Source organism: Rhinolophus ferrumequinum, chromosome 3 (genome assembly GCF_004115265.2).
Source record: "Rhinolophus ferrumequinum isolate MPI-CBG mRhiFer1 chromosome 3, mRhiFer1_v1.p, whole genome shotgun sequence".
NCBI lineage: Eukaryota > Metazoa > Chordata > Mammalia > Chiroptera > Rhinolophidae > Rhinolophus > Rhinolophus ferrumequinum.
Genome location: NC_046286.1, coordinates 90,542,487 through 90,568,498, shown reverse-complemented (window position 1 = coordinate 90,568,498; position 26,012 = coordinate 90,542,487). Strand labels below are relative to the sequence as shown.

The 26,012-nt window shown below is 38.3% G+C and overlaps 1 protein-coding gene across 1 annotated transcript; it reads right to left on the bottom strand.

Annotated features, from left to right (window-relative positions):
- Positions 1-5,308: 5,308 nt before the first annotated feature.
- RAB32 (RAB32, member RAS oncogene family) lies at positions 5,309-22,579 on the bottom strand. The gene is made up of 3 exons (XM_033103554.1): positions 22,198-22,579; positions 10,508-10,785; positions 5,309-6,911 (listed from the first exon to the last, which is right to left on the bottom strand). The coding sequence occupies exons 1-3, from the start codon at positions 22,445-22,447 to the stop codon at positions 6,762-6,764; spliced, it is 678 nt and encodes a 225-aa protein (XP_032959445.1). The 5' UTR covers positions 22,448-22,579; the 3' UTR covers positions 5,309-6,761.
- Between the last annotated feature and the right edge of the window lie 3,433 nt (positions 22,580-26,012).

The window sequence follows — 26,012 nt, the reverse complement described above, 5'->3', positions numbered from 1 at the left end:
GATTTCCATATTCACATTCAAGGTTTATGGATTGTTGATACTCAGTGAGCTGAATTTAACTGTTATTTAGTATGTTTTTAAAAAGGTGACAGTTATAATTTGCTTTGCAATAAAAATTGCATGCAAAAAGTATTGCAATAGTAGCAGGGTATAAAATTGATATAGATGAAGCAAATATTTATTCCTTGAGGAATAACCACAATTTCCAATTTCTGTTTTTTCTTTCCATTTTTTTTTTTGCTAAATAACCAACTATAAAGTGTTTTATGGTATCTAACAAAGGAAGACACTCAGCAACTGTGTTATATCTTGTTACTGAAATACACAAAAAGGGATGCCATCAGGATAGAAGAAATAAATGCCAAACAATAGGAAGCTGGTGTGACCAGTTTTTGTCTTAATTACCATTAAGACATCAAGCATCAATTGTCAGAACATTGTGCTGTCCTAAACTTTTATTCACATGCAATTCGATAGAGAATAATGTGGTATAATGTGTATGTTATGGTTGATTTGCAGTTATATTTTTTCAGAGGAACATCAAATAGTGATGTGTTTTACAGTATCTCAGATTTGATGAAATACTATAATGTAATAGCTACAATTGTTTTACAGTTACAGTACCTGTAATTGTTCATTAGATTCATAAATGAGGGAGTTAATCGGAACTGACTGCCACACCTTGAGTTTTCTCTGACAAATGTCTTAATCTATTTGTGCCTCTGTCTTTTAACCTGTATGTTGATGTTATGTATTTTATTAATTGATAAGGATTAAACACACACACACACACACACACACACACACACACACTTAAAAACAGTAAGAGCTGAGTGTGTTTATTTCCTTCTGACTATGTAGTAAGCCTTTGCAGTGTAATCACTGTAATCATTGCAAGGCTTAAGTGGCCTTCACCAGTTTATTTTCCAGGGATGAATTATTGACTTACGGATCTATCTATCCAGTTTTTGTTTTGTTTTTTAATCATCATCATTACTGTTGTTACACAGGTTTTTTTTTAAAAAAAAATTTTCACTTTTTTAAAATATTAGTTTCAAGTGTACAAAACAATGTAATAGTTAGACATTGATGATTTATACCCCTACAAAGTGATAACTCCCTCCCCCAATCTACTCCTCCTCTGACATCACATACAGCTGTTACATTTCCACTGTCTCTATTCCTTATGCTGTACTCCATTTCTTGTGAATATCTATCTATCTATGTATCTATCATCTATATTAAATTACATTTCACATTCATTATTATTCAGCTTCAGGTGTACAGCAGTTATCAGGCATCTACACTGTCCCTGAGGTGGTCTCCCTAATAAGACAGGTGTCCATCGGATACCCTACAAAATCTTTATAACATTATTGATTACATTCTCAAACAGACTTTCGTATCCCTGTGGCAATCTTGTGGTTACCGACTGTGCTTTCTAATCCCCTCACCTTCTCCCTCATCCCCATCTCCACTCTCATCTAGCAATCCTCAGTTTTTCCTCTATATCTGAGACTGTTTCTGATTAGTTTGTTCATTTATTCTATTATTTAGATTCCGCATATAAGTGAGATCATATGGTATTTGTCTATCTCCGTCTGACTTCAGTTTTAAAATTAAAACTTAGCTGACATCAGAGAGCATTTCTAAATTATTGAGCTATGTTGCACAAATAAAAAAGGAGGATGCTTAATTCATTTTTAGTCACTTGAAACTGTCTGTCTTGTAAGTTCTTCAGAAGCATGATTTGCTGTTTTCATCTTTCTGGTGTGGTTTGAGTAGAGTCATGACTAGAAGATGGCACTACTTGACTATTTATTTTTACGTTTGTAGCTTTCCCAGAGTTTGGATTGGGCTGAGTTGTTTATCCCACCTGCATGAGGACTGAGAGAAAGGGCCAACCTTTTTTTTTTTTTTTTTTTTGAGCAAAGGAAACTATTTTTATTTGATAGAGCAGAAGGTAAATTAAAATTTCAGTAACAATAAGGATCATAATGTAGAAAACAATTATTAGAGTATCTGTGTGTCTTAAAGAATTTTGGGACCAAAGTATGTAGCGCTATTGACATTTGAACATCATCTTAGGGGCACATATTATTAAAAGTAGGTTAAATCATCTTTTAAGGTGCTCAGCACAGCTCTTGGCACATAATAACCACCACAATAATAACTGATCCCTCATTGCTAAATCAAAGATGTACATTACATAAGAAAGGTTTTAGTTTTACTATTCCAAATAGAATGTAGTTGCTTTAGCACTTAATTTTCAAAGTATTTTTGAATAACTTAATGAAATTGTTATGTTCTTATATAAAGGATGCGTACATTTTCTATATGAATGTTTTTATGTTATGTAATTCCACTGTACCATTCTGCTTCTAATCCATGATTTCCAGTATTTTTGCTTTTATAAACATTGCTGCGATGAATATCCTCACAACATGAATTAAATTTGCGAATGTTTAAGCATGTATCTATAGGCTAAGGTTCTATGTGGAAATGCAATGGAAAATGGCATAGTTTTCAAAAGTATTGTCCATTTGTCTTTCATATAAATTTTATCAATTTTTGCTGTTTTCACAATATGAGATCTTGTTTTGCCTCACCCTAATAATTTTAGTAAATACATTTTTGGTCAATCTAATAGATGTAAAATGATAATTTAGTGTAGTCTTAAATTTGTATTTTTGTAAGAACATTTGAGCATTGTTTCATTTGGTTAATAGTCATTTTTATTAACCTCTTTGGTTAACTTTTTCTGCTTATTCTTTTCTCATTTTTCTATTAGGTTGGCAGTCTTTTTGATTTGTAGGAGTTCTTTAAATATCAAGGACAATAGCAATTTAAATGCAATATGGAAAACTTTTCCAGGATTATCTTTTGAGCTTATTGATGGTGAGTTTTGGCAATGTATTTATTTATATTTGTGTGGTTGAATGTATCAGATTTTATGGTCTTTGTGCCATGCTTAGAAAGCCTTTCCCAATTTCAAGAATTTCTTAAAAATCCCACTTTATTTTAGTATTTTTTATTTAAATTATTAATCTAGCTGAAATTAATTTTGATAAAGGTCAAGAGGTAGGAAGCCAACATTTTCCTCTAGATGATTACTCAGTTACCCCAACACATTTTATTCAAGAATCAAATTTTCTTTGCTGATTTGAAATATCTCTTCATATAGTACATTTTCAAATGCTTTTAGGTTCAATTTTGTACTTCCTAACACTTTGATCTCTCTGGCTATTATACTAATACCATTTTTTTTTTTTTTACATTTAGAGGTACACATATTCATTTCAGCAGAATGTTGAATAAGCCAAGTCTTTATCATCACAGAAGAAACTTTTGGTATACAGAAATAAATATAAAATTGCACCAAAAATTTAATGGTCAAATTTTATTATTAAAAAATATATTAGTAGTCGAATTCTAAAAGTTTAATATTATAGTGCAGAGGCAATTTGTCAGTACCACCAGCAACTAGATTATTGCTGTCTACTCTACTATAACCCTATAACCTGTGTTATTAAATTGATATTCAACTAGGGTTAGTGGAAGCGTTGGGTTTTCGTGTTTTGTTGTTGTTGTTGTTGTTTTTTTATCTAGCTCTGCCAGTATAGGTTACCAATGATGGTGGTGTTGCCCTTTTGCCTTTTAAATAATAACTAAAATATACATTTATATCCCCTACAATTTTTGGACTTGGAAGACTTGGTAGTAACGTTATTTCATTTATGCTGTATCATGAACTAAAATGCTTTCAGACTATTTTTAGAAGTAGGTTTAAATTGTTACCCTTAATTTTAATGCTTATCCCTAATATCCCTAATATTTTCTTGCATTCTCATTTCACATTATCACTAGAGAAAATTTTGTCCGTAAACGATGGATCTTGAAATGAAACAATGAACTGTTTTTCAAGATAACAAAATCGTCTCTTAATTTTCATCTGCATCTCAGGTGTACTGGGTCCTCATCAAGGTCAGTATTTTCCCTGGAGTTAAATGATAAAATGATGTTATAACAAATATCATGTTAGAAATATATGCACTCTCAGGCATATTAGCTCAGTTGCTTCATCAGCAGGTCCCAGCAAACTAATTATATTCTCTGCAAGGAACCATTATTAACAGAATTTATCTTACTTAATAATTAAGGATTTTCTTGTAGTTTTTATCAGATTCCCTTTTACATGAAATAGATTCTATTCTATCTTTTTAAACATCTTATATATATTCAGAACTGGCAGTTCTAACATCTCGTTTGTTGTACTGTTTTTCTGCTACTAAAAAAACTTATTAAAATGGTTCACAATTCTTTTGCTTCTGGCCAGTAAATATTACTTTACTCAATACTATAATTACATTCTGATCACAAAAACAAAGATAACAAAACGCTAAACTTCTCATACTCTCCAATATACTCATTCTATGGTCAATGACAATTTCTTGTGACTTTTCTTTGCAGTTTTCTATTGTCTAAACATATCTCCACTCCCTTGCATTGTGTTGATTCTGTGTGAGATCTAAAATCTTTCTGTAAGTAAAACAGAAGGAAGCATACTGAATTTATTATTAACATGCTCTGATGTCAAACTATTCCTGCATGCCTAAATGCCTGAAATACAAGACTCAGAGAAGTACACTTAATATCACTAGCATTAATTTCTTTTCTTTTAACAGAATGTAATTTGGGGAAAAAAACAACTTTTTTTCAGTAACATCTTCCAAAATGAATTTTTACTACATTTCATAACTTGGGAAATATTAAAAAATTATCTTCTTCAGCTATTGAAAATGGTTGGAAGACCATAAAAATCTTTTCAAAGAAATTGTCCTTTAAATTCTTAGTTTCCATAGACTCAAAACTAGAAAATTGTTTCATTAGAGCATAGCCAAGTATTTTGTTTTGAAGTTTGATTAAGGAATAAATGTTTTGAATTCTTGGTTTTTCTCTAAGACATTTATTATTATTTAAATTCTTTATTATATTTGACTTCAAGATTATCTACCAGAGATGTCATTGTATATGATTTTGGAGTTTTTGTCACCTCAGTTCCACAAGGAGCAAGATTAACATTCTCTTTTTAATTAATCTGAGAAGATTTTTCCCAAGAGGAATTTTTTCTGGAAGGACCCTTGTCCTAAATGAAATCAAACAACTAAAACCTAAATTCACCTCTTCAAGGATAAGTGGTTAACGTTACGAACACCAATTAGTTGACTAAACAACTGTGCAATGATCAGAAGTCTGTGACTCAAAAACCCTTCCGCTCCTAACAGCAACGTTAGAGTCCAAACAGAAATTGTTAGACAAAATAGTCTTTATTCAGCGTCAAGTTTACACAGATTTAAGAAAGGGTACAGGATAGGCAACAACCTAGAACACTTACAAAGGTATGACCATGGTCTTGTAACTCCCAGGAAGTTTTCAATCTCCCAGTCACTTACAGGACCATAAAAACAGGAGGCTGATGGAGTGTGCTCCATCCATCTTGCCTCAGAAAGCCCTTTTTACCTAGTCATGAGGCCCGTCCAGAGTTACTTTAGCAGATACTATGCCTATCTTTGGATTATGTCAAAAACACCTAAAAATTCCTTTGAAAGAGGTGAGTCGGACCTTTCACATGCTATCATTAAGTTCCTTAAAAATAATAGGCAACAGTGAACAGACACAAAGTTTTCTAAGGCAGAAAAGTATACCCCATATTACCTTTCTATAACTACATTAATTCAAAACAAAAATTTCAGTAAAAATATTGATTCTGTTCTTCATTGGGTTTAATGGTAATACAAATATTGCGAGCCAGACTTAAGTTTCTCATGCGTTGTTATTTTGTCCAAAACTTCATATAAAACCACATATCCCAGTTTCTTTCATAATTCATACTATAGAACCTCGGATTTAATTGTGTGTGCTTTGAAATAAATTCTCTCCTCGACCATGACCATTATGGAGTTGAAAAGACTAGCTCCAGTTAGAGAGAATGACATCAGTCATAGCAATCAGGCCCGTGTTCCGAAATGTAAACACATAGGAAAAAGGGAGAAGGAACTAGGGAGAGAAGAAATTTTCATTTATATTGTTTCCAACTGATGGCAACCAGATCTAGAATTCTAGTGTGGTGTGAGTGCTTCTCAAGTCATTAGGAAGGATATTTTCATGTGTTTAAGAGAAATAACCAGATGCCACACTAGCTGGACCTAGTCAAACTATAATATCTAAGGATAACAAGTGAATATAAAGTACTAAAGTTCTGAGAAAAAAAAAATGCTAAACAGGAATTTCAAGCCTTCTGTGGCTAACAGTCTAAAAGCCTCCCTCAAAAGCGAAGATGGAATACAGAAAACCAGACTCATACAATTAATGTGAGACTACCACCCTGGTGCTTACACTAAAAGCCCCAACTTGGAAATGTGACCACTCCTGAGCACTGTCATTTTAAGAGATGTTAGAAAGGCGGCTGTAAACATCTTGAATACGATGGCAGCAAGGACATTAGAAGCCTGTGTTCATTCTAAAGCGCAGAGCCACTAGCAGGACTGCTTCACCCAAAGGTCACCTTAGGCTCCCAGTGGTGCAGTCATTGCCATTTTAAAGCCCAGCCCTGCGAAGAGTCCATTATACTCCATTACAATATTATTTACAGAGCAGCACCTCTGCCACCTTAATCCATTGTCAGGAATTCGCTCCAAATGGAGAAATCAAGTCAGGCTGCATTCGGCAAGCACAAGTACCAGAGAGAAGCCGAAGCCAAGTCAGCAACACTGGGCTTTGCTCTCTGCTGTCAAGGTCTCCTTTTCCAGTTTAATTCTGTCCACATCAGTTTCTTCATTAGGAAAGCTTTGATGGTTTGCAAGAATATTCTTCACTAGGAACCGGGCTGCTTCATCTATGTTTATGTTCTCCTGGAATGCAGAAAAGGGGAATAAGATCAAGTCTTATGGTTAATTCTTAGAAGACAAGATTCCGAGAATTACTGGGACTTAGGAAAATTCCTCAGAGGGGCTCTGTGAGTACGCCAGCTACCATCTTCTCCAATACTAAAGTGTTTGCTAAGAGTTCAACGCTGTTAAGGAATGTGGCTCTGGAACCCTCTTCTCTTTACAAGGGATCACCCTTTCTTATGTTCTGTTTTAAACGTTTTGCCACTGAGGTTCAAGGAAATATCTTCACGATGAAAATGAATCTTCACGCTGCCTGGGGTTGTCGCTCACATAAATGCAAGCACTAAGATGAAAAAGAACCCTGCCCTTGCACATCTAATTCAGGCATTCAGGATTAATTATGAAGAAAAACTTCAAAGGGCATCATGTTGCTCCCTCATCTCTGAGTACAAAGTATTACTTTTATTACTAAAAGTAATGCTATAGGTGTGATATCCATTAAGACTATCCTTAGGACTCATGAGCCATCACATTTGTGTGATAAATTTATAAGTTGTCATTAAATACACAGTAAATAACACAGCAAAATCTGTGAGTTTTAAAGCATTTAACTTACCATTTTTGAATAATTTCAGATTTACAGAAACATTGCAACAATAGTAAAAATTCCTATACGTCTTCACCCATATTCCTCAGACATTAACATCTTAGATAACCAGAGTACAACCATCAACATCGGGAAATTAGATATCGTTGTGTCAGAATTAATCTATCACCTTAGTCAAATGACACTAATTATCTCAATGAGCCGGGTGAGCAGCTGTACTCTGTGGTCATGTTTCCTTGTCTCCTTTCATCTGAAACAGTTCATCTCCTTGCCTTTCATGAACTTGACACTAGTGGAGAGTACTGGCCAGAGAATATCCCTCAATTTGGGTCTGTTTTATGCTTCCTTATCATTAAATTCAAGTTATGCGTACCTGACAGGAATAGACTTAAGTGATGTATCCTGAGTGCATAAGGAGGCATGCTTGCTTAAAATCATGTCTACCAGGCTTCTCCACTGAAAAGTTACCATTTTAACCTTTGTACATAGTAAGTACCAATATGTAAATACCCTGTTTTTCACCATACTTTTTCCCATTAATTTGAGCATCAATGAATTCTTCCCTGAAAACAATTATCGTGGTGTCTAATGGTGATTTTCTATTTTTTATTATTCCTTCTACATTTATTAGTTGGAATTCTACTGTTAGGAAGAGCTTTCTCTTCTCTCCCACTTATTTATTCATTTGTTTATTCATATCATGGGTTATTTTTTTACTCTATGGATTAAATCCATTACAATATTATTTACGTTGTCGCTCAAATTTCTTAGATTTTGGAGCTCCTATAAGTAGGCTCCTATGTCTTTCTGACATGTCTCCATCACACTCTGTGAGAGTTCCTTACTTTTTGACACCACAAAATATCTCAGGCACATCTTTACTTTCCTTGTTCTACCGGTCCTAGAATCAGTCAGTTCTCTAGTGAACCCCGGTTCTTTTCTGTTGGAGAAAAGTAGTATTTAAAACTACTGAGGACTTGCTAAACTCATTGGTTCTGTGGTATCATTGCTTCTAAACCCTCTCACCAGACAGACCTAAATACATGTGTGTATCCATACACATCGATATGTGTATCTCTGTTTATACATATAAGGGGTGTGTAGATGTGGATGTGGGTATATGCACATGCATGAATGCAGAAATACACAGTATATACTGTGTTTCCCCGAAAATAAGACCTAACCGGACCATCAGCTCTAATGCATCTTTTGGAGCAAAAATTAATATAAGATCCAGTCTTATTTTACTATAGGACTGGGAATAATAACATAACATAATAATACCAGGTCTTATATTAATTTTCTCCTGGTTTAGTACCAAGGAAATTCTGTAGAAATTCTGTAGAAGGTGTTTCTAATATATTTGTAGGAAAGCACAGAACGTACCTGAAAGTTTTACTCTTACCCAATGTTTTCCTCCTCATCCCTCTATGTAACACAATCTATAAATATGACAAAACTGACGGCTTATGCAGTCTCAAGCTACAGGCCACATGACACAACTGTTTACAGATCTTCCATCCAGATTGTGGGGACAAATTTGATTTATTATCTGAATGATTAATTCAAGTAAAATCTAAAGAGGAAATTTTATCTGTAATACATACATCTCCTCCACCAAATCTCATGTTCTAATAAACATTTACATACACCATTAATTTTTTCCAACAAAGTTAGGAAGTAAAGCAAATCCCCTGACAGACACACAGAACAGACAGAGGGCATGGCTTCCAGGAAAAGTCTCTATATAGGGAGCCTTCCCTTCCGTGATTTCTTACTTCCTATCTGGCCAAGTGCTCATGCAGCTTCTCTGGGCTTCATCCCTCTTCCACCAAACTTTTTACTCATGAAACTAAAATTTAAGACCTTAGGAAAAAGTTCTTTAAACAGTCTTTAGCTTAGGAGTAAACACTTCTGTCTCCAGCAGGCACTATTCTTCCCGATGACTCCATCATCACTTAGTATCTTCAGAGACGCTTTTCTGTGCAATCTCTCACATCTTTGCTTTCATTATTCTGACCATCAGTGGCACCAAATAATGTTCCCCTTTAAGGTGGGTTTCTGGTAAAGCTAAAAGAAACCTGGTAGTACACAGGTGAGTAGGGGAAACATGTTTTTTTGTTTTTTTTAATACATACAAGAAACTCACAGAAGGCATACTAAAAGCTGGAACTGTGTTAAGATTACACCAAACTTATGGTTTTGAGTGTGTCTGTCATAAGTTTCTCAAGCATTTCATCATTCTTATATAAGTCTGATTGTTATTTGGAATCTAAAGGGAAACTTCCAATGCACATAAACAAGCATCCTCCATCCTACAATTTGTGTAAATGCCAGTGATTTTCACATTCACTGTCTTGTATATCTAGGCTGTTAAGATTTTCAACACCCAACTTAAGTGTTTCTGTTTTTCCTCAAAATTGTATTATCCAGCTTTTCATAATGGGTGAAAGAAAAATCCTCACTTTACTATTCATGAAGAAGCATGTCACAAATGTTGATACTTTCCTCTTGTTCAAATTCTTTCATGCACAGTTAATCTAAGATCCTTTGAACACGATCTGAACACATGTCTCTCTGATCCTTCAAAATGCCTGCGTTAGCCCTGCACGTGTACTACATCTTCACCAAGGACGTGGCCCTACGTTTTGTTAAGCCTTCTATAAAAAGAAAAAATGCTTGTGCTTCACAATACACCTCATACCCCACTAACTTTAGGTGCACGCGAAAAACTTCATTTGAAGACTCAAATACACAGAAAATGTCATTTGTTATTTGCTCTAATAGCGCATTTTGATATTAATGTAAAATCTTCCATTCATCTCTCCATGAACTAATTTTGAAAGCATTCCTGCTGCTGACTGAAAGACAATATAACATATCCATGCTATGCTTCCCTTTTCCCAGGTTTCCAACAACCACTCACATAAATCTATCGAAGTACTTTATTGTGACACCTCAGATTGACAAGTGAACAGCAGAGCAGATACAAACACAGAGCAGATCTCACCTTTGCAGAGGTTTCAAACCATCCACTGAAGCCATGTTCTTTGCAGAACTGGTCCATCTGGGAAGGATTTTGGCCACCATCCTTTTTCTGGTCACATTTGTTAGCTAAGAGAATAACGGGAATAGGGCCGCCATTTGGAAGATGGACTTTACTATCCAGATCACTCTTCCATTTTAAGACTGCCTCAAACGTGGACCCTCTCGATATATCAAAGACTACAAAAGCACCAACCGCTTCTTTGTAGTATACTCGGGTCATGTTGCCAAACCGCTCCTGCCCTAGAAATAAATATAATGCGAGGTTAGAAACCCTTAATTCAGACACAGTCTCTGTTTAGATGTAACACCGCTGAGCCTAAGGATAATGCTGTAAATACTTATCTCCCATTCCATAGCAACAGAAACTGGTGAGACTAAGGACATGCACGCAGAACTGAATCATAAAGCAGAAGTGCTGCTCATGGGGCCTGAGAACACAATTAACTAGTTTTTGTTTTGTGCGTATAAAAAATATGCTCCGTAAGCATCAAGATGACAGTATTTACAGCTGCAGAGTCCATCATTTCCCCCTCCACTTCCCGTGGTCTCAGAGAAGAGAGGTATACTAAAGGAAAAAAGAAAGCTGGGAGTAAAGCAGGAAGAGACAAGCATAGAAGAAAATGACGCTTGCAGGAACAAGATAAGTGCAGAGGGTTATACACTAGTTAAAAAGATTAGGACTGGACATGAAATAAAGGAGCTCACATTCTTAACTCATCCTTCCCTCACAGCTCTAGCCTACACTGTTTTTGACTCAGTGTGCAAGATTGTTCTCTAAGAAGGCAGATACATGCAAACCTACTATTTTAGAACAAAAAGTGGCATAATTGGTTGTTACTAAAAGAAGGATCAATTACAGAGTTCTTCAAATACTGTACTTTAAAATAATTTAACATTTTAAATACTTCGGGAAAAATCGACTGCAGACCACATTATATGGGACTTTGCAAAGCATTCACTTACTATCTGATATCATTCCATTCTTTGATGTAGAAAAGGCACTTATAGTCATCTGACAGATTAAAAAAACATATATTTAGCTACCTGACCAGGATCACAATAGCACTGACTAAAGAAGCTAGGACTCGACACCCAGGACTTCTAACTCTCACACACCTACAGAAATAGGATGTCTGCCATTCTGAACTATCACTCAGTTGCTTTGAATTCTATATCCCCCCTTCTTCCGCTCCCCCGCCCCCAACTCCAGTTCAAGCCATTGTTTCTCAGTCTAGTTATGTAGGACATAACTCCCTGGCCCATGCTGGTATTATGAACCTTGCCCCCCCGCCCAGGCAATAGATCGCCAGCTCATGGCAGCTCATGCCAACCTCCAGCTGCTCACTGCAGCCCAGCTCCAGAGAGAGCTGTTGTTCACAATCTTAGCTGTAGAGGGCGCAGCTCACTGGCCCATGTGGGAATCGAACTGATGACCTTGGTATCAGGAGCATGGTGCTCCAACCACCTGAGCCACTGGGCTGTTCCTCTGCTTCGACTTTTAAAGCTTATACCTAGGGTTTCCAGGCAGGAATTCCCACCCATTCTCAGGAACTTTCGCTTTCCTGTTCCCGAATCCCGAGATATAAACTGTTTGTTCTCTACGATGAATCGTTTCCACAAAGTGACAACCGATACTACCAACCACCTGGGTTTAAGCAGCCGATTTTCCCGATTTCCCAACAAACTTTTCTTGGGATTTAGGAACAGAAAAACAAAAATTCCCCAGAACGGGTGGGAATTCTTGCCCAGAAACCCTAGCGATAAACAGGAAAAATGTCTAAGAGACACGTAAGTAGTATGTTTATTTCCCACTGTGGGTATTGCTGGGTTCAAGGAGTCGATTTTCCTGATTTCCCGACCAACTTTTCTCAGCATTTGGGAATGGGAAAGCAGAAAAAATTCATGAGAACGGGCGGGAATTCCCGCCCGGAAACCCTATTTATACCTTCAGTCTGTCAAGTTACTGAGTAGAATGCTAAGGAAAAATGAGTGGCAATCAATGCAAATCTAAGATTTATAACTCTTTGACTAATGATAAAAACACAATAGGACACTTTCCTATTAAAACACATGATGAAAAACATGCTTTATGTACATTTTACTGATTACCAAATGCAAAGCCACCCCAAACTACTATTTTTCTCCTCTAGATTCTCCTATGCCCTCATACAATTATAGATATTGCTTAATGGAATAATGGAAGAATACAAGAGTCAGTCCAATCAATTTTTATTATTCTGGGATTCTAACTGCCACAAACACCTAAGTAAAATGCAGGAAATTCCTGCCATGATGAATGCTCCCAGGTTGTGTCCCGTGACAGGAGAGGACCAGGTAGAGAAGAAAGTCTGCAGCTATTAAATAAAAAAGACAGCTGCACAAGTTTTGTTTTGCGGTGTGTGTGTGTGTGTGTGTGTGTGTGTGTGTGTGTGTTAGAGTTAAAGCTTATAGCAATACGGAAACTCAGCATAACCTGGGAGATCTTCCTCTTACAGTAGGTCTACAGAAGTTCAGACAGGTGGAAGAACTCTAAGCAACACCACCTTTGACCAGTGCTGTAGCCATTTCTTACTGGAGCGGGGAGGCCCCATATTCACACTTCCCTGACAAATCACTTAAATGGCAATATTATAACTGGAAGACCACACCCCATATCACCTAGTCTGACCTCTCTAATTTTATAGATGAGAAAATAACATCTCAGGGAGATGAAGTTATTCAAATTTCCTAGTGATTTGTTACTAATGTGCTGTCTGATCTGTTAGCCAAATATTTTCTAGGGTATACACACTGCTCCCTATGTCCCCACATTTCCAAATAGATAGTCCCATCAGTCTACGAGTGACTCTCCTTAAGGACAGCACAGCCCTACTCCAAAAGTTAACGCCCTGCTCTGTGGCCACTAGTGCTTTACCACAGAGGAAATGCCCCCCGTTGAGTGCATGAGTGACCCCAATACTAGGGACAGCCTTTTTCATCCCTATTGCTGTGGGCATATTGCCAGCATATTCCAAATGACGCAAAAATGTGTTATCCTTTAAAATAATGGGTTACTTCCTTCTCTAGAAGAGGGAACCTTATTATAACTAGACGTCTTGGCATCGAGAAAGAAGAAAATGAGCACAGTGCTAATCATCTGGGTTCAAAGACATTTAAAGTTGCACATCGTCTTACATACCCAGACGGATAAATCCCTAGGTACACATGTTGGCAAAAGGATTAAAATGCTTATCTAATATTTGGGAGTATCCAACACTAATAACTTTGAAAAGGCATTGAGACAACATAATATATTTTGTTGTCTAGAATACATATTGTCTAGAATACATATTCCAGTGAAGGAAAAGAAAACCACAAACTACGTTGCCTTATCGCTTTATGTCTAATGCAAATTTTCACAAGAATAGTGTTTCCTCTCGTAATTGAAACGAGAAGTACATCATTCTGAGTGGTTACTAGAAACACAGGACAGAGATGCTTTCTGTTTTGATTTTAATCACTGGTTTTCTTTAGTTTGTTAATGATTGTCTCAATATTTTATGTTCATGCTCCCATTTGATAAAAATAAGTATCTCTTAATGTTATTTGAAACTCAAAATACAAATTTCACAAAGACAAACAGATCAAAGCAATAGGACAACGGGAGCTTAGTTTTCCAAGTACAAATATTTACCTTTTCCCACCCACTGAGAATCACTGAGCTACCTATGGTATATTCTTGCTCAAGGTGACTGGATGAAAATGTATAGTTTCTGGTTAATGCATGTAAAGTCCTTGAAAAATTTTTCCTTAAATCTCATTGTGCATTTCAGAGATAAAGCTCTTCTAACAAGCTTGTGTGTTTGGCTAATTGATCAGGACCCAGTCAAAATTAAAGTCTCATCATTGATTCTAAAAGGAAAATTATCTGTCCGTTAGAAACTTTTATAGCTTGCTACAGGTAATAATGTGTATCATAACGTGTCTTGGGTTTTATATGTAAGAGGCTATAATTTGTAGCCACATAGGTTTTGGTATTTTTAGGCATCAAATTAATGACTCGCTGTACTACTTTATCGTGCTATTATAAACCTGCCCCAGCATTACACTTCAATATATAACGTGCTAGAATTACAGGCACTGTTAAAAATAAAACAATTTCTAGACACAGACAATAGTGTAGTGGTTACGAGAGGGTAAGGGGGTTGGGCGGTGGGAGATGAGGGTAAGGGGGATCAAATATGTGGTGATGGAAGGAGAACTGCCCCCGGGTGGTGACCACACAATGGGATTTATAGAGGAGGTAATACAGAATTGTACACCTGAAATCTATGCAATTTTACTAACAATTGTCACCCCAATAAATTTAAAAAATAAATAAATAAATACAAATAAAACAATTTCTTACATTAAAGAATTACCATAATACTAACCATTAAAGCGACATAACTAAGAACAGACCATACTGCTACCTGCGCACTCCCTTTCCTCTACACTGGCTCTCACAACTTTCCATAAAACAAGTGGCTGTATGATCCTCAGTAAAAGTTTAGAAGATGATGCATCAACTTAGCATCATGTAATTTAGATTTGATATGCACTGAATTTCATAGTTTAATATTGTGCTACTAAGAAGGTAAAAGTAGTCACATGATTTTACACAATTCCGTTCATTTCTCTGGTTTTCTTTTTTTTATCGTATGTCGGATGAGAGGGAAACAACATAATAAAACAATGAAACCTTTGGAGTCAGAAATATCTGGATCCATGCCCTATCCCTATAAGTCACAGGGATACAGACGGGAAAATCCCTTAACTTTCCCGAGTCTACTCATCTGTAAACTGGGAATAATTCCCATTTCTCCCGTTTATTGTCAGTATAAATGAGAATAAAAGTAAATTGAATAAGAGTGACTAGAAAACAGGTTTAATAAATTTTAACTATTATTAAGTGACAGGGTCAGTGACCAAATTTCCAACTCTGGGATTCTATGCTTACAGTTAGAAAAATATTTCCACTGGGAAAAATAAGCATGATAGGGAAAGACAGGCTGTTACTATTTAAATCATGCACCCAGTATTGTTTATGCTCATACTACCACCTTTTGAGATTGAGATTAAACCTGTATGTCAAGCAAGAGTAACAAAACTGAATACAGAAAAAAATAGGACAATGCCTAAACGGAAAATAAACTGATTTTGAGATGGTAGCAGTAGTGTCACTAAGTAATCCTCAAAATGACCTACTTCTAGATACATGCCAATTCAGACTCTGGATTTTGTTGTTGTTATCTTAGACGACTAGGCTTTTGTGGTATTTAGTCACTGTAGGCCCATCTTATCCAACTATTTACATCTTCTGTAGTGACTAGAAAAGGCACAGCTGACTTTAATCAATTTAAAGCAAAGGGTCAAGTAAAAATATCTTTCTGATTTGTGTTTTAGAAGTTTAAGATACGGGCTTTTTCCTTTAACTTAGTTATTCAAGAGCAAGAAATGTATCTCTTCTGCCCTGTAAATCCTCCTGTCCCATATACTACACTCAGATAGGGGCTTTTGAGAGAGCCACACTGAAAAGGAGGAAGTGATGTGAACATGAGAAGGGAACTTGAGGGTCGTGGGAGGTAAGTGGGAGGTAAGTAAGGCCGGGAGAGCGGGTCGGCGTGTTACTTTACGTGGAGAATTCTGGAGGGCAGTGAGAGGGGGTTCTCCTGGCAGGCTGCAGCTAAGCCAATGACAGAACTGTCCTCAGCTTCAGTATAATTCAGATCCCACACGGGGTTTGGTAAATGGCACATTTCCAGGCCCCAGCTCTAGGAATTCTGATTTGGTAAGTATGGAGTATTGCTAGTTGCCTATTGCAATATCCCTCCGCAAAATTGTATTTGGGGAAGCAATGTATCCAATTAAAAAAAGGAAAAAAACCTTAGATTTTCTAATTGCCCTTGCTGTGCATTTGATTGGACCATAAAGACACATAATGTGGCCAAGGAATAGCTGAGTGGTGAAACGTCAGTTTAAGTCCATGAAAACTTTCCAGTTCTGTTCACCAGTCTTGGACGGCCCAAACACAGACTGACAGGGAGAAAATTAATTTATCTCTTGTTAAATCAAGAGGTAGGGTGATGTCTACCAGATGAAACCAAGTCTATTGTCACAGTTGATGCTAAAGAAGCTGCATTTTAAACACCTCGTTTGAGTCTGATCTGATAGAGGAGGCGCCATATTATCATACTAAATATATATATATATACGTATATATATACGTATATATATATATATACGTATATATATAGCTTAATTTCAAGAAGCAATAAAAAATTAATGCAGAAGATGCTTAAGGAAAATATCTGGACAGAAGTAAATGTAAGGAATGGGGAAGAAGAGAATGTAAGATCATCTGTCAGTTAGAAAGACCAACAGAGATCCTTAAACTAAACCCTGCTATCCATTTATCTTATGTGGTTCGTCTCTCAAAAGAAGAGTAAAGAAATTACGGGTTCCTAGCCTTCTCGATTGCAAAAAGGCAAAAAGCTTTTCTGAAAATATAATTGAATAGAATTCTAAAGCACTTTTTTCTTGAACTTTTATTTCACCCTCCAGAAATCTCCCCACATGTATATGTCTACACTTTTTTTCACCATCCAAGAGATCTGTATAATCGTCACGCAACTTCCATTTATCCTCTTGGCCCACTCTGTTACTCAAGTGTTGATTAAGTGTGAAAGCCTCACTATTTTAAAGATATGCTATTCTTGGGCTACAAATCTAAGGCTTTCAAAGTTTTCTTCTTTGGAAGCACACTCAATTTATTTTAATGCCTAGAAACACGGATTAATCATGTTTTTATTCTCTATATTTTATGATGCTTTGACATCCTGGGGCCTTGTGGACAGGGGAGGGACCGCCCTTCCTAGCTTTAGCTAGTGCTTTCCTAGAGGTAACAAACAACTTGCTGAGAGCACGTCTTTGATATGCAAACTACCCCATCCAGAGTCCACACCCTCCATCTGCCTGTCTCCTTTTTCCAGGATTCTGCAGTCCAGGACACTATCCACTATCCTCCACAATAACTTACCCCCTGGCCAGGTACTAGAACCTACGGACCACCCCTAGAGCCCAGAGCTCACTGAAATCTTTCGAACCATCAAATCCTAAACTTGTTCAGCTTGCCTGTGCTGCCTTGCCCATTCCTTCCTGCAAAAACCACAATAAAGGCTCTAGCCAAGGCTTTGGCCTCAGCCCTTCTGCCTGCTGACTGACCCTGGTGCTTCCCCAGGGGTCCTGCATGGTGTGGCAGGCTCCCGCCTCATGGAACTATGAGAAACAAACTCTTTTTTTCAATGGCGATCATCTCCTAATGTGCTGGCCTCATCATTCCTCATCATAAAAACAAAATCCTGGGTAAATTTTAAAGTAGAATTAAGAATCACTGAAATTTCCATATCAAAAGCTTAAGAAAATCGGAAGGTTATGTATATGATGGATAAAAAATGTCTCCTAAAATATATTTTAAAATAACACTGCATCTCTGGAATAACGCATGGCTTATAGGCTTAATCAGGGAGGTTACAAAGTATAGCAGGCAAGCATCTATAATTATTACCTTGCTCTTCCTGGGTGTGCACTTTATCTACATAATGATGAAACAGCTTTGTTATCTGAAATCCACCATTTCAAACAGTCTCTCAAAATTCACCGAAAAAAAGAAAAAGAAAAAGGTGGAGCCAATCAAAAAGTTTCTACCTCGTTATACTCTGCTTCATAATTAAGAGAAGTATAATAACTGGAAATTTTAGATTCATAACACAAAGAGATGGTAATTACTACAATAGGTATGAAATGAGCCATATGTTTTAATGTAAGCAGAACATTTGCAAATTTAGATAAGGGTTTATACTACTGTTTGACACCAGTGAACCAAAACTCCACTGTACTATTCAAAACTTATGTTTTCATATCTCAGGGTCATGAGACCTGTCTCTGTACAGTGTCTGTTTTCTTGGTCAAGTTACTACATCTCACTGTATTTAGAATCTCTATGGAATCTCTAAAAAGTTTATAATTCAGTTCAACTGGTAGAATGGTTAGACAGATGGCTGGGCATGAAGTCAAGTTTTAGTACTTTTTATCATTATCACAGAATTTCCATATGTGGTAACACAAATATGCTGTTATGCTGACCATCCTGCCTGGCCAATTGTGAACGTACATTCCAGACTGGGACACCCAGAGATGTCTCAGGACTATGAATTAAAGAAGATTGAAAGATGTTAAATGGGACAGTAGGCTCTGCTTGTAGTTAGGCAAAGCAAATGAGTATGAATAAGACTGAGGATGGTGAGACTGTACAAGAGTCGTATGTAATCAAATTTTTAAAATTCCTATAAATGAGTTATTAAGTAATTGGCCCCCAATAGGCCCTAGGAAAGTTACTGTAGTATTCATTATTTAAGGCAGAGACTACACATAACTGCAGACTAATTCCTCAATTAGAAGCACCGCTTCTTCCTCTTTAGAAGACACCTGAATATTAATAATCCCTGACTGATAGATACTTTGAAGGTTAAGAAAACATCAGAGCAATATTCCAGATTCTTGCTCATAAAGGGTTATAGGAGAGGTATAAAAGATGACAAAAAGAGACCACTAGGTATAGTAATTGCTAGACGGAACAGGAAATGCAGGATCAACGTTCTAATTTAGGATAGGAATCAAAAGAAAAAAGTGAATGTAATGTGGTTTATATAATTGATGTCTTCCAAGCACACATTTTATGCTTTGGTAAATAATATTTACATGAATTTCACAGTAGGTTGTTTCTGACTTGTTTTATGGTCCAAAGGAGTATTACTCACTCAGATTTTTATAAAGAAATTTTGATCCTAAAAAGTGAAGGGTAGCAGAATAGGCCATCCCAAAAAATGTCACTTGGCATAAAGATTATTTGGAACTAAAGGCCTCTTTTTGTATAATCAAGTATAAAAGCATTTAGGTTTTGCCACTTGGGTCTTCATTTACTTATGAGGGCTCTTGTGTCATGTAAAACATTCTAAATAAATTTCTGCTCTTCATCTGTCTTACATCAATTTAATTCTCAGGTCCAAAAGAAAAGTCTAAGAGGGCAGAGATAAAATTTTGCCTCCCTTACAAAAGCAAATCACTTCAACGAACACATGAGAGACAATAAGAAAGTATTTCTAAGGCCTGTACCCAAGAGACACTATGGTTCTTAATTTGAAGAGTTTAGCTTAAATGATTGGCCATATCTAAAGAAAACATTTGGACCACTCCTGCCTGTTATACTTGCCAAAGCTTTCAAGTATAGAGACTTGACAATTTCTTTCCCATCTCTAAAGGAACAGGAAAACTAGCAATAACAGGACAACTGAAGTTAGTAATCTCAAGTGGCCAGCTCTACCTACTGTTTTGCAATCAAGAAATATTTCTATCCTTGGAGAATTAAGTATGATTCAGCTTTGTTACTACATAAGGCAAATATGTTTAGCCACAGGGAACTTTTTGGAATGGTCTCCAGTTTGCCTTCATTACATCATTACTACTTAATTCAAAGGGTATGAGCTAGGATTCGCTAGTAGCTCTAATACCCAAACCACAGTTAGTAATATAGCTCTCTAAACCTTAAGTCAAAGCCAGGTTATTTTTGACTCAGTTTCCTTATATGTTAAGATTCCATCTCTGAAAACCTATTTATAAGGTGAGTCTAATAATTTCCAATTACCTCCCAAGTTTACCTCTAATCTTGTTAAATGATGGTGTTAATTGCTGGTGTGTATGTACTAAATGGTATCTAACTCTTTTGGAGATCTTAAAGGTCTGCTTTCCTTGCTGGCAAAGCTCAAGCTTTGAATTTAAGCAAAAGTGCAAGGATATTCCACATAGGCCTATATTCACCAGAGTCCAATAAAGAAAGACTAAGTGCCCTTCCAGGCTGCACAGACCTATTCAAGGTGATACCCAGGAAGAAAACTCTTAGTCATGCTTTTGCTTTCTCAAGTCTCCAATGGTCAGCATTTTTCCTTGAAGCTTAAAAACACAACTGTGCCATAAAAATCTTTTATTTACCCGCAGTAGGACCCATTCATAATGGAATAGTTAAACAGCACATTTTAGATGAAGACTAAGGCGAAGTCAACAGCCCTCCTAGGCGGGGTTTAAAATTATCTTCATGGATATCCACATCTACACTGAAGATTCCTGGATAATGATTATCACATGGTAAGGCCAACTTTAGAGTCCATGAGTTTGACAACAAGCAATACTACTGTTCATAAGTGTTCTATGAAATAGCAGGAAGTGTTTCGAAAGAAGCCTCTGGCTTCAAAAGATGACTTTTCTAACGAACTTTTGGTTTTCTGTAACAAAAACAAAAAACAGATAAAAGCTGAGCCCAAGGCTGACTATCCCACTTTCTCAGAGGGACGGATGAACATAAATGTCTTCTCGTATCTGAGGCAGAGAAGTCTGTTCTTGTAATAAATGAATGCATATGTTACAATTCTTCAATACCTTCTCCTATGTAATAAGCTATGAATGAAAAGAGCAGTACCTAGGGCCCACCTGTGTTCCCACCCCCCTCTGCTACCTGCTGGGCTTTGGTTTATGCACCTGTAGGACGATGGATGTTCCCTCCAACCCTGCTCTATTGCAGACAGACCGGGCTTCTTATCACCCATACGATTGAACAGGATAACTTCTGGTTAAACTTTCCAAAAGTTAACATCTTTTTAAATACCCACATCCCACCCACCACACCAGCCAGAGTTCAAGTTTTCATAAATTACTGTAAGGATAATATGTACCCCCTCAAAGAGGGGTATTATGCTCCCAAATGACAACTGAAAGCAAATGCTAGGAAAACATATGGGGGTGGGGTAGAAGGAGCAGAAATGGGGCTAAGTGTTGGTTTAGGGAAGGAAAAAAAAAGCATGAGGTTTCAAAATCTTCACGTGGGTGACCTGACATAGGAATGAGAGCACGGTGGATGAAGAATGGGGCTTCACTCACAAAGAAGGGCCTCAGATCCAATGTGGGTGATGAAAAACGTTCCAAAAAGGAACCTGGTTTCTAGTCTTGGTTATGTCACTAACTAGAAATGTCACTTTGGGGAAGTCATCCAACCAGTCTGAACTTCAGCTCTTATGTGTTAAATGTTAAAGCTGAATTTGAGGAGTTGGCCCTCTCCCTCTCTGGGGAGTCTTTCTGCTGTGTCATAAACTTGTCAATATTCGGAGTTAAAACTTCTGGAAACGCCCCTATGGCTTTGTCACCTCTGGTTGGGTGAGACAGCGGACCTCCTTTCCATCTCTTAAAAATAAGAGGGCTTTCGGGAGGCTTAGCGGAGGCACCTAAGCAGGGTTATTTATTTAATAATTTATTTATCTTGTCCTGCTTTTAAATTCTTCAACTACTACTGTCCGTTCCATAGTTCTGATCCCACAGGAGTCCACCCGACTCGTGTCCCTTTTAAGTCTCTTTCTTTTAAACGTACACAGGCGAGTCCAGGCTGAGGACAGAGAAAGGAGGAGACGAGAAGAGGTGAGTGGCCCGTGGCACCCCAGGTTGGGAACCGACGGACGCCCCTTCCCTGGGGCCGCCGCCCGCCTGCCGGCCGGGGGTCCGCACGTGTACGCGCCTGGGCCACCCTCTTACCCGCGATGTCCCACAGCTGCAGGCGCACCAGCGTCCCGCTGTCCCAGTTGAGGACCTTGAGGGCAAAGTCCACCCCGATGGTGGCCCGGTAGTGCTGGGAGAAGAGCTGGTGCACGTAGCGCTTGATGATGCTGGTCTTGCCCACGCCGAGCTCGCCGATGACCAGCACCTTGAAAAGGTATTCGCGGGTCTCGGGCACGGCGGCGGCGGCCGCCCCCCAGCCGGGCTCCCCGGCTCCGCCGCCCGCCATGAGCGCCCCCGGCCACGCTCGAGCCGGCTGCTCCCGGACAAGCTGCGGCCCCGCGCCGGGCCCCCGCCGACCGTCCAAACTTCCCCGAGGCCGCGCCCGCGACACCGCCTGATCGGTCACAGGACCCGGAACCCTTCGCTGCTCGCAGCCCGTGCGGGGCGGGGATAGGGCCGGGGACTGCCTGGCGGGGGAGGTCGGGGCGAGGAGGCCGCTCCACCGCCGCCCGCGCTCCCGGCAGGCCCCGCCACAACTCCTGGCACTTCCTCCCGCGGGGCGTCGCCGGCTGGCTGGGCGGCGCGGAGCCCGGTCGCCCCCTAGTGGTGGCCCCCGGGGAGCGGAGTATTCCCAAGCTGAGAGGGAGCCGGCCCAGGGCCCGGGGGAGCCCTGGAGGTTCAAGGTCAGCCTGAAAAAGTGCTGAGGCTCAGGAGCCACCTCTGAAAGCCCTAGTCAGAGCGCAGAGGGACAGTCGTCGGGGAGCTGGCACTGGCCTGAGAATAAACTCTGGCTCTGCCCTGATTAACACCTGCAGATCATTGCCTTAGATTTATCTCTAGAGCCCACTTTAGAAGAGGTGAAAAGGAATGGCAAAATGACTCTGAATTTGATAAAGGAATGACAACGCTTTAGTGTTTAAATGAGGGAGTGAGTCTGAAGAAGACAAAGAGTCTAATACAATCTAGTGTTACTTTTCTAACAAACACCAACGCCTTTTTAAACCTTCAGCTGGCTGAGGCTCTGACATAAATCCTAGGGATTGATTGGAAAGTACTAGGTAGCACTGAGGACTTTTCGTTTCTAAAGAAGAAAGCCTTACCTTGCTTGCTGTGTTTATAAAATCAGGGCATGCCCTCCCCCATGATATTTAGAAACACCTGGAGCTAATATCCTCTGGTAGCTTCTTTAAATAAACTAAAATGACTGCTTACCCTGCTAGCCTCACTCTGTCAATCACTGCAAAATGATTTTCAGAGGTTCGGAGGTGTTTCAAAATTTAGAAGTCAAGGTGGGAGTAAAACCTATATTAGAATAACTATTGAAATATCATGGATGTCTCTCTAAAGAAGTTTTATGGCCAACCAGCATATGGCTTTTACATTCACCCAACTAGGGAGCCTTTCCAATAGTCGCCAGCTGGGGGGAAGAGGAAATCCTCTGGCCATTGCTATTCATGTAGCATATTGTTCCACACATACATATGACCATGGATTTTGATGGGTTTCTTCTTCTCTAACCTACCTAGGTTACCACTGACATTAGAAAGAGAATTGTGCTGAAAAAAATACCGTATGTGGTAAGTGATTTAAAATTAGAAATGACCACTACTCAAAGCTTGGATCCATTGCTTCTCTGAGTATTAAGGGTTTGTTAAAACAGATTACTAAGACCACTCCTACAGGAGTTCTGATTCAGTAGATGGGTGGGCCCAGATAATTTGCATTTCAAACAAGTTCCCAGGTGATGCTGATGCTAGCTAGCATGGGTCAAGGAGCACAGTGGTTTGGATCAGTGCCTGCTTCTCAAACTTAGAAGTTTATATGCATCATCTAGAATCTTGTAAAATCGCAGATTCTGATTCTCATATCTGAGATTCTGAATTTCAAGTAAGCCCCCAGGTGATGTGAATGCTGTTAGCAGGCCGAACTGTTGTTAGCAAGTGTTTAGATTAAAATTCAGTAGTTCCCACATTTCTTTCCTGTCACCTCCCCTTTCCTCTACCGTGTTTCCTTTACTTCCCAAAGAAACTACGTGACTGTGGGGACAGAGTCCCAGAGAGCAGTTTCCAGGCTGTTGGCCTCATGTGGAAAGGTGCTGGCTCGGTTATTAGATGGCCGTCAGCTGTGATCACATGGCCATCCTCTGTGGCCGGGTAGCCATCAGCTGTTACCGGTTAGCCATTAGCCACTAATGTAACTGCCATGGCTACGCTAGGGGGTTGTTGGTGGGTTGGTGGGCAGAGAAGTGGATGGCGGGTTGCGGATCGTGTGGTTCCTGCTTCCTGTGTCTCCAACCCAGCTGTGAGCAAGACTATAGTGGTATCACTCCCCTATCTATGGCTCCATTGGTGTTCCTTTTTGGCCTCACCATGTCCTGCGTTCTTGTTCAGGGAGTGGGAGCTGAGACCTTGCATTACAATGACACATTACTTTTGTGTCAGTTTCTGAAGAAATCCAAACTGAGGCGTATGGTATGCATAATTCAAATATGAAATAAACAATACATGCATGAACATGTACTTAATGAGAACTTCAGTCCTTCATAGGGATCTTGTTTTTCCCTGTAAATAGTAATTTCACTTTTCTTCTTTATGTCCTTATTTTGAAGTCTTCCCCGAATTCTCAAAAACACCTATAAAATCTCTCATAATATAGTCAAGTACATCAGGTAAATTATTAGCTCGATTATTTCTTATGAAGATATTCCTCCTAGGGCTTGTCGTAGTCTTTCTGTAATTTGGACTGAAAGCTCTAAGGCTGGCTGCACAGCTGTTGTTCTGGAACTTCCCTTTGCCATAATTGTGCATTTTTTCTTCACTTCTCTAATATATTGGAGCTCTGACTTCTTGGATCCCATATCTACCTCATCTTATTGGAGCGTATTCTTTAATAACTTTCTGAGAAAACATGCTTTGAAAGTATTTTTGAGTCCTTACATGCTTGAAAATACTATGACACTCCTCACATTTGATTTAATGTTTGAATAGTTACGTAGTTCTAGATTAGAATTTTTACCCTTTCAATTTTAATTTCAAAAGCATTTATTTATTGAATTCTTGCTTTCAGCACTGCTGTATTCAGTCCAGAGTCATTATGATTGACATGTTTTCATATGTAATCTGTTTATTTTGTCTGAAAGTTTTTATCCTGCTTTTTTATCCCTGATATTCTGAAATTTCGTAAGATCTGCCTTTGTGTGGATCCTTTTGTATTCCTTGGGCCCTTTGATATGGAAATTTGTATCACTCAGTTCTGGTCATTTTTCTTGTATTATTTCTTTTCTGTATTCTCCCTCTTAATATTCCTGGTTCTCTCTTTGTGAAACTTCTATTTGGTTGTTTACAATTTTATATTGTGTCTCTTTTTGTATTAACTTTTATATATTTTTGTCTTTTATGAGTCAGTTATTACTACAATAATGCTACACAACAAATATCTGAAGAGCTCAGTGTTACAGAAAAACAAGCATTTATTTTCTTGCTCACCAGTCTTTAGTTGGCTGGGGCTCTGCAAGGTTTGGCTGGACCTGGCAGATCAGAGTCATCTGTACCATGTATTTCACATCTTCCTTGGACCAGGAGCTTCTCAAGTGACAGATGTTCAAGAAAGCAATAGAAACTTGTGTGCCTCTTAAGACTTTGCTTTGGAAACAATGCACTGTCATTTCTACACACATTCTTTTGGCCTTGTATTTGTAACCCAAGATCAATGGAGTGAGAAAATATCCTCTACTCTATGGGGAAAAGGAGAAAAATATTTTCTGAAAAATAACCCAATTTATCACCCTTATGTTATTTTTTCATTTTTGTTTGGGAGGTTTCTTCTTTCTGAAAGATTTCTTGTTGATTATT